The sequence below is a fragment of the Uloborus diversus genome, chromosome 1 (assembly GCF_026930045.1).
Source record: "Uloborus diversus isolate 005 chromosome 1, Udiv.v.3.1, whole genome shotgun sequence".
In the NCBI taxonomy this organism is placed as follows: domain Eukaryota; kingdom Metazoa; phylum Arthropoda; class Arachnida; order Araneae; family Uloboridae; genus Uloborus; species Uloborus diversus.
In genome coordinates this window covers 60053584-60063672 of record NC_072731.1, presented here as the reverse complement: position 1 = coordinate 60063672, position 10089 = coordinate 60053584, and the positions used below count along the sequence as shown (strand labels likewise).

Sequence of the window (10089 nt, the reverse complement as noted above, 5' to 3'; positions counted from 1 at the left end):
AGGATTTTGTGTTTTCCAGGTTCTATTTCATATGAAAAAATTTAAAGCAACTAAAGCTCCGGAACCAGATGATATTTATCCAAAATTGTAGTTTAGTGCAGAGGAATTAGTGAATGTTATTTTAAATATTTTCAATGCTTCTTATAACTCAGGTACAGTGCCAGAGGACTGGAAACTGGTTAACATAATGACGCTCTTCAAGAAAGGGTCCAGTGGCGGATTGGTTCAAGAAATCGGCCCTGGCATAAAGGATGTCGCGGCCGCATAGCTCCTAATACTAATTTTTACCAAACGATTGGGGAAACGATATCCCTTAAATATGAAGAAATCATTCGTAAAAATTAAATACTTTTAAAAAAAATAACGAAACGGATCCTTTCTGTGTTTTAATGGTGAGCAATTGATAAAAGATTAGCTAAATCTTGGTTTGTAAAAAAAAAAGGGGGGGGGGCAGAGTAAATTAATCTATTTAAATATTTTTAAATGATTTGAGCTTCATTGATTATTTCCGTAATAACATCTTCTAACATAACTTTTGTTAGATTAAAAAGGTTATTAGGGATGCGGGGTTGACACCTTAATTTTGTCAAACACATGCAGCAATACACAGAGAGAAAGAGAGTAGATTTATTTTCTTGCTTATGGGAGTCATTAAATTAAATATTAGCAATATAAACCTAATTTTAAGTTCAACATTAGATCAGAAATAAGGGTCCGGGGGTTTTTCCCCCGGAGTTTTTTTTAAATTGTAGTCTTAAAAACGCAATTTTAGATGATCTCTGGTGATGTAGGGAGAGCGGAAGTTCGAAGGCCCTCCTCTGGCAATTTTTTGGAAGTGAAACTCCAAAATTGGATTCTTATATTATTCTCAATTATGTTAGGAAGATGGCGTCCAGGAAATTTTCAACATCTTAGCTCTGAAAACGCGGTTTTAGAAGATTTTGAGCGATGTTAGTGAAAGGAGAGATTCGAGCAGCATCCACCAAGAATTTGCTTAAAATGAAGTCTTAAAAACGTGATTCTAAGCTTTCTTTGATAAAAACTAGGGCGTAGAAAGTTGAAAAAACGAAACTTGAACTGGCCTCCTATGATTTTAGGAGGAGGAGTAATGGCGGAACTCTCCCTAGATTTTTTCCAAAATTGAAGCATTAAAACCGAGATTTCTAACAAGCTTTACTGATGGTGACAAGGGGAGGGGGGGCTTTCCTTCAAATTTTTCAATGCTGTAGATTCGGAAACGGTGTTTTAAATATCTTTCGTAATGTTAATAAAAAGAGAAGATCGATGGTAAACTTTCGAAACTAAATCCTGTCAACGCAACACTATAGACGGCCTTTGGTGTTGTTATGCATATACATACACCTTATAGACGCCCGTTACCTGCCACAATTAGAATTTGAATGTTACAAAACACAAGAAGTACAATACAATACATTAAAAATGCAGAATGATTATAATTATAAAGTTGCATGATAAATGGCATAAAAACCAAAAATTGGCACTAAATGAAAATAATTCTGTTAAACCAAACATGGACAATGTGAATCACTATGTTCTCAGGGTGATGGGGAGGGGGGGGGGTACTGAAAACAAAACAGTTTATTAAATTTTAGAAACACCAGTAACTTTTTATTACATGAGTTCATAATTTAAATTAAAAAACCCTAAACAAGATAACCCCCTTTGGATAAGAATGAAAAGAGGGTGTGTATTAATTTATTCTCATGAGGATGAAAGAAAGCTGTGCGAAGACTTTTGGAAGGAAAAAGAGAGGGGTTATATTTAATGTGAAAAGATGAGGTTAGTGGAAGATATAAAGGCCTGGGTGTGTACCTGGGAGTCCATGACACCATGACATGAACGTTTACTTGATACAGAATCTGAAAGTGAGAAACTAAGTACGTAGATAGGGAAATGATTATGGCCAGTTACAAAAACTGTTTGGTGTCTAGGTTTAGTTTGAGGTTTTAATTTAATTTTAGGGAATAGATCAAAAACTCTTCTGCCATGATAATGTTATGGGGGAAAGGAAGATTCGGGGGTTCTCTTTTTTTTTTTTGAGATTGAAGCTCAAAAATGGTAATTTTAGACAATCTTCAATGATGTTATGGGAAAATGTTCAAGGGACTTCCAAAATTTTTTTGACCCTGATTTCTGACGCCCTTCAATGATGGGGAGGGGAAGTTTCTAGGTAGGTTGCACCAGAAACGCTCTCCTCGAAGTTTTTCGAAGCTGAAATCCCTATTACGCTGTTGTGGGCCATCTTTTACGATGTTAAACTAAGGGCGTTTTTCCTAGAAGTCCTAAAAGGCAAAGTTTTAAAAACGTACTTTAGGTTAGCTGTGGTGACTAAAAAAGGAAGACATAAGCTTTTGGATCCCCCCACCCCCTTTTGGCTATGCCCCAATCTTTATTTATCTATTTATTTTAAATACTGTTAAAAAAAGAATCACCATCCTACCGTTTTCTCTTTTGAAACCATTTAGACTTAGATTTTCCAAAGTAAAATTTTCAATTGCCAGCCTGGTATTTTTATCTGCTTGAAATGCAAGCCATCTGCGGCCGCAGGTTTAAAAAAAAAAAAAAAAAAAAAACTTTTTTTGAACTGACCTGATGCTTTGGTGACCTTAAATAACCTTAATGACCTTAGGCCTTTTTTCCACTCTACATTTTATTTTAATTTCATAATCTTCTTCACCTCTTGATAAATTTTTGTCTCACATTCAAACACTTAGAACACTGATGTGACTATTTATTTCAATATTTTCAATCTCTCTCGCTGCATTTTAATTTTTCTCCGAGATAAACCATATTTCGGGGGTCTGTGTATTTTTCTCCACTTGAACTCTGATTTTCAGGATCATATTTTTTATTTAAAAAAAAATAGGAAAGGTAAATGGTAGAAAGGATAAGTTTGTGGACGACCCCTGAGACCCATGTTTTTATTTTTTTATTTCTTTTTTTTAATCTAATCACTTTCAAATTTAACTGTCTTAACTAAGGGTCTCTAAGGGTCTTAAACTGTGGATTTGAACCCTTCGAGGGATACTGAGGGAAACTGAATGCTTCATTTTTCGTAAAAAGTGTTAGAAACGCACATTTCAGAGGTATTTACTTGAATAGTCTTAATAATATAGTATTTTGGATGCTCTAAATTGTGTTCTAAGATTGCATTTTATGTTAAAATTTTATTGAAAAATGTCACTTTTATTGCAATTGTTATGAATTACAATTCAAAACAATTGTTAATTGTCATTTATAAGACTCGATGTTAAATCCCGGTTATCACAAATTTGCCATTTCAACTACGCTTGCGCGCGGACTGATTTCAAAAGTCTTGCTAAAATTAATTACAAACATTTTAAATTTGTTAATAAATATGAGATGGCAACAGATAAAAATTAAAAATCACAAAACTTTCTCTGATTTAGTTTTTAGGCCTCGGTAAAGATTGATTTTTACGTCTTAAATATTTATTAATGGATTCGGAGTCTGGTTCTTCCATCAAACAAAGACTTTTTCATGGTCAAATTTGCCTGCATAATACTAAGCTGTTTACGCCTAACGTAAAATATCCCCAAAAGGCTGATATCTGTACTCATATTCCAATCATCTTTGAAGTACACACCGTGTTTGACGTTTATCTTAAATAAATGTTTCCAAATCAATAAATATTGAAGTGTCATTTTTCTCTTTACATTATAAAGATTATCAGTTATTCATATCCGTAGTTTCATATGATATATCACGAAATCACTGTGAAAATATTATAATCGTATTCATTAATGTGTTTGTATTCTATCTCAGCCTAAATATAAACAGGCAACACGAAATCATAAAACAGAAATCTGAAAAAGCTTAAGTCCGCGCGCAAGCGCAGTTGAAATGGCAAATTTGTGATAACCGGGATTTAACGTCGAGTATTTATAAGTAAAGTAAATGTGAATTGTCATTCGTAACTGAAACTGACAGTTGGGCAAAAGTATTTAACTTTTTAATACTGCCAACGTTTTCCTGTTTTTTACTGCATTACTAAAATGAAATTGGCGGCCCCTTTTCTGAAAAACTGAGGTGGTGTAGCATCCAAAGGCCCCTTTGGCGCCGCCTTGCCCCCTCCACCCGCGGCGCGGGTTTGAGCCTATGCGTTAAGAGGGATTAAAGCTAGAGAATTTACGTATTGGTATTTACATTTTGTCGTTTGTAGACAGGGCAAATGAGCGGCCCAAACATGACCGGCCCACCGGGCAAATGCCCGGTTGCCCGCCGGCTGTATCCGCCACTGAAAGGGTCTAAAAGTAATGCTGGGAATATTAAAGACCTGTAAGTCTGACTTCAGTGATTTGTAAGATTTCCGAAACTTTGATCAAAATTAATATTATGAATTTCTTAGAGACAAATAGTCTGTTGACTAGTTTGCAGTACGAGTTCCGGAAATTTAAATTGTGTGCTACTAGTTTATTGCATTTCTACGACAAGGTTACCTTGACTTTAGATAACAAAAACTGTGTGGTTGTTGTTTATACTGATTTTCAAAAAGCTTTTGATAAGGTATCGCATGTTGCTCTTCTCAGCAAATTAGCTGATATAGGAATAGGAAGAAAAACTTTACTTTGGGTTAAAAATTGGTTGACAGGAAGGAAACAAAGAGTAGTTGTGAAGGAAAATCATTCTAAATGGAGTGATGTTTTAAGCGGGATTCCTCAGGGTTCAGTTTTAGGGCCTCTCTTGTTTATTCTTTTTATGAATGACATCAATGAGAATATTTCTGGAAGCATGAATTGTTTTGCTGATGATGTAAAAGTTATGGGGATTGTAGAAAATAGAGAATAGGTAAAACAACTTCAAGAGGATTTAGATTATATTACTAAGTGGGCAGATAAGTGGGGTATGGCAGTTCATGTAGGGAAATGTCAAGTGCTACACTTTGGTCATGGAAATAAGCGTACCAGTTACCATTTACAGGGTTCAATCATTAGTCAGGCAGAAAATGTTATTGATCTGGGTATCTTAATAAATCACAGGACTACAAGTTTAGTCAACAGTGCAGCATTGCAAGTAACAAAGCAGAATGCTTGGGTTTATCAATAGATCTATTTCAAACAAATCTAAGAAGGTTCTTCTGTCTTTATAAGAGTTTAGTAAAACCGCATTTTTGGAGTATGCTGCTCAGTTTTGATTACCTTATCTGAGGAAAGATATTTGTGTATTGGAAAGGGTTCAAAGAAGAGTAACTGGACTAGTAAGAGAACTTTCAGATTTAGATTATGATGCCCGACTTAATAGGCTTAATATGTATAGCCTGGAGCAAAGGAGGATCAGAGGGAACTTGATTCAGTTGTTTAAATTTATCAAAATGAATGATGTTAATGGATTAAATTTTTGCACCGAAAATCGGACGAGGGGTCAGTTTTAAGCTATTCAAATCTCAGTCTAACCTGGAAATAAGAAAAAACTACTACTGGTTGTGGGCACTTGGAACAACTTACCGGAAGAGGTGGTAATGAGCAAGGGGGTGGATAGCTTTAGGTGGGGCCATTGATCTTCATTTGGGACTAATAAATTGACTAGGACCTGCCTATCTGAGCCAAGAGCCTGTTGCTGGTCATCGTGTTTGTATTAACCTGAACTCAAAATCTATTTAGACTAGAATTTGCAGGGTTTTGGACATGACACAGGAGGAAGATTATTTTGGTAGAAAATTATATGGGTTTGATTTTTTGATGCTAGCAAGGATGATTAACTTTAGATAAATTCTTTTATTTACCTTTTTTTTTTCTTTAGATGTCTACATTTTGAAAAATGCAATCTTTTAACATCCGATATGAGAATCATATATTGTTAGCATAAATTCCAAAATGCGTTTCTTTCAACTACCAAATTTAGAAAATAATACCTATTCAGAAGGTGTCAATATACCAGTCAACTCATGAGATCTCAACTTCACTTAACTAGATTTTCTGCTTACTTCAAAGTTTTTGGATAATCTCAAATTGCTATGGTACAGCTAAGTAGATCTTTAATTGAAGAAGTTTGACTGATCGCAAATTTTTGAGTCATAGCTTCTAGTGAATTGTTGCAGTATTAAACTTTAAGAAAAACAAGCACATAGCAGCTGAAGTTTTTGATGACACTTTGGTTTATGAACTTCTAATTTTTAAATTTTAGTATTGTTTTTGCATTTTTGGGGAGAAAATAGAAGTTTTTGCCCTTTTATTGTATATTTGTGTGTTATTACTAGGGATGTTCCAAAATCTCGCAAGTTGCAAAAAATGGAAATTTTACTTGCCAAGTACTAATAACCAAAACAACAAAAAAATTTCCAAAACACTGCTTTAACTCTAAAATTCATTACTCTTGAAAACTTGCTAAATAGCCATTTTGCTCTAGTCGAATCACGTTGCAGCACGAGTCTGCAATAATTAGCACAATGTGAGTTTTTTCCTGAAGAAAAACAGCTATACAATTTTCATTCTATACAAAGCTTCTTATGCTATCAATAGCATTTTTCTATGTGTGCCATTTCGAAGAATGAGTTGTCAACCTCTATGCAGGTGCCTGCACAGAAATTTTGGGGCTCGTTACAAATGACTCTTACGGGTCTCCTCCATATTGTTTACTCCTACGTCCACACATATATTTCATCCCTCATTTTAAAAATCTCAGGCCCCTTTCAGGCTCAGACCAGGGCCAACAGGCGTCCCTTCTCCCCCCTCCCCCACTCTCTGAACGCCCCTGCCTCTATGCTAAGTTCTTCCGTACCTATGAGTTTAACAACTTAACTATCAATCATTTTAAACATGCTGCTTTCGTTTTTTCTTTGGTTTTGATGTTAACATTGTTTTTTTTAATACTTTTTTCTACTTAAGTTAATGGAAATGCTTTTGGGGCCTCCTTCCCCTTTTGCAGCTGCCGCATTTGCCCTTGCAATAATCGAGGACAGTGTTCAGATGTTTTTCTGGACTGCCTGGGTCTAACTCACCTGAGAATTTAGTTTTTTACTTCTGCATATACTAGTTCTTAGGTTGACTTAGGCCCTGATGCTGGTTTTACTCTTTCGAATCTGTTTGAAAAAATGTATTAAATATTATCCTGAGCTCTCAACTGAGAGTTGATATTTGCTGTCTTGAAACTAGACTAACGAGAAGATTACTGTACTAAGAGTTCTTGGCAGAGTAAATTGCTACTTTAGTGGAATTTTACTGTATTTATGTTTATATTTTTACTTAAACTAAAATATATTAATTTTATGAAATTTTTTCTTATAATGCCTAAGCTGATATTTATTAGTTATTATTGAGATGTAAACTTTCTCATAAAACTTTAAAATTTATTTCACTTTTGTTAATTTTTTAATATTTTTTATTTTAGCCCACTTGGAACACCATGTTCAACACCTTATTTTTGGGGCTCCAAAAATCCCTCTCTGATGGAAATCAAGTGATTGACGTCCGTGCTGAGGACTATGTATCCAACATGATTTTATGCAGATATGAATTTCTTGTAATATACAAGATGATTGAAAAGGATGGGCCAAAGCTTGATATTGTAATGCAGTTAGAGTTAAATCAGTCATGCACTAAAGCATTCAGGTAATTTCATCAATACAATTGGGTTGCTAACTTTTTTACGCAGTAATCTGTGTAGTAAAAATGAAAAAAATAATTGTAGTTTCAAGTGTTTATTTGTAGTCTTCAAGCATGGTTCAATTCCCCCCCCCCCCATTTAATTGTCTTGCTATTAGAGGGAGTACAACATTCATATACTTATTACAGTATGTCGTAATTATGTAGTTTAAAGACGGTAAAAATAAGACAGAAAAACAGGATTTCATTTATTTTTAAAATTATTGATGGAAAACTATTCATTTCTGCAGTCTGCATGTCACTGCTTGAAAACAAATTAAGCTGAAGCTGAAGCAAAGCTTTAAAATTTTGCAAAGAATTAAAAATTTAAAAAAATATATAAACAATATAAAATAAACATTTTAAAATAGATTTTTAAAAAAGCAAATCTAAGGAAGTAAACTTTAAAATAACTCCCAACTGTCAAAATATGATAATTATAACATGCAAAAAAAATTGAAATCTCAAACAGAGAAAACAAATTTGCACAAAGTAGGCCTTCAATGTTGGCCATGGCTAGTTTCCAAACAATAAATTATTTCATTAATTATAAAAATGAAAAGGGGTTATGCATTGGGTAGTCTGCATTAAAATAAGTTCCAAATATTGAAAACAATAAAACATTCACTAGATGCTAAAGGATCGAAATCTCCAACACGGGAAATAAGTTGAGTATCCCATACAGTGAAACTTCAAGTCAAACTTGCTGGGAAAGGGGGAAAAAAATCAAGTAATGAATTAAAGGTAGTAAACTTTTATTTTTTGTTTGGAAAAGTTCAGTTGTGTGTTACAGGTCATTTTGAGACAAATCAGTAGCGGGTCTAACGGTAACCGGACTACACAGTCGCATGGGGCCACGTGATGGCGTAGGGCCCCGAAGTTCGGTTGGAATCTAAAACAAGATTTAATTGGTTTTAGATATTACCAACTGTAATTAAACGAACAAGTTTCTTTTTTACAGCTGGGGACTGATATACCAATAGGCTCATGAGGCTTGATTTAAGGGCACCCCAAATTTGTTTCGCCACTATTTTGAATTACGATGCCATAGAGCACAGAAGTTAGACTAAAATCTAAAGCTCGAATGTATTGGTTTTAGATTTTACCAACTGAAACTAAATGGACGAGTTCTTCACATCCGAGGATTGTTTTACCAATAGGCCTATGAGGCCCGGCTTAGCCCCCCCCCCCCCCAATTTATTTTTACTAGTATTTTGAATGATGATGTCATAGGGCCCCGAAGTTAGACTTTATTCCAAAGCTCGATTACGTTCAGAGGCGTGCGCACGGGGGTCACCAGGGGTACCACGGTACCTCCATTAGCTAAAAAAAAAGATGAGATTAAAATAGAGCACCATAATATGTGTGTGTGTTTTGCTGTAATGTGCTGGCTGCTGAAATGAGACTGATTTGGCTGTGGCTGGCTGGCAAGGAAGCTTCTCATAACCAGCTTCTACTTCACTCACCCAATCTTCATCATTTCTTCTTCAAGTATACGAATTTCAGTTGCGTTGCATTAGGTTTTTTAAAAAATGTTTTCATGAAATGGTGCTGCAGAAAGGAAGAACTTATATTTCGCTGAATCAAGCCAAGCTATTTTGAATAAGAGCTCTTTTTGACATCCTTCAAATGCATTTTTACCGCCTTTTTAACTCCCAACACACAAAGGAAGGGAGTTATAAGTTTGACGTGTCTGTGTATCTGTCTGTGGCATTCCAGCGCCTAAACGGATGGACCGATTTTGAAAAAAAAATTTTTTTGTTCGAAAGCAAAGTTGATCGAGAGTGTTCTTAGGTCTTTGGATGACATTCATTAACGAAGATATTAATTAAAAACCTCTAAAAGGTTTTTCGTGATTTTTACAGTGAAAACATAGTTAAAATTTTTAAATTTAATACAAAAATAAAGAGAATTTTTTCCCGCGTCTGATAGAATGTGTTTGGAACTTCCATGTTTTATAGAACTCGGAATTATAACGTTTTTTCAAAGCAGACTTTAATAACGACTAAACCTTTATTCACGCGATTTATAACCAAATTCATTGTTGGCTGACAAGGAAATAAAACTCAATGATTTAAAATTTTTACCTGTTGCCAGTTTCAATTTAATTGCAAACAAAATACTTGACATTGATTTTTAATAATGTAAGGCTTTTAAAAGGATTTTCAATTTTCCCTCTTGATTCTGCAGTTGCGACTCAGTCGGGGGTTTTTAAAATTTTTAATTTTATTGTTACATGTTTAAAAGAAGTAACTGATATTTTAGGGCTATCACTTAGTGAGGAAGATGTGCAAACTTTTAAACTTCGAAAGAGAAACTAATTTTATTTCAAAGAAAACAAAAAAGCTGTACACGAGTTTTCAACAAGAAACGATTCCAAAGTGAATTCTTTTTGGGTGATAGCACAAAGCCAGTTATCTCTAAGAGCTCAAAAATATGAAGTTGTGTTTGAACCATTTAAAATCTT

At 34.4% G+C, this 10089-nt stretch overlaps 1 protein-coding gene across 2 annotated transcripts in view; it reads left to right on the top strand.

Moving 5' to 3' along the window:
- Positions 1 to 7373: 7373 nt before the first annotated feature.
- LOC129234595 (85/88 kDa calcium-independent phospholipase A2-like) overlaps positions 7374 to 10089 on the top strand; it is a 58582-nt gene continuing 55866 nt past the window's right edge. For both annotated transcript variants that reach the window (XM_054868619.1, XM_054868618.1), the window contains exon 1: positions 7374 to 7589. In XM_054868619.1, coding sequence (XP_054724594.1) covers positions 7384 to 7589 — 206 coding nt within the window. In that variant the 5' untranslated portion in view covers positions 7374 to 7383. The remainder of the gene's footprint in view (positions 7590 to 10089) is intronic.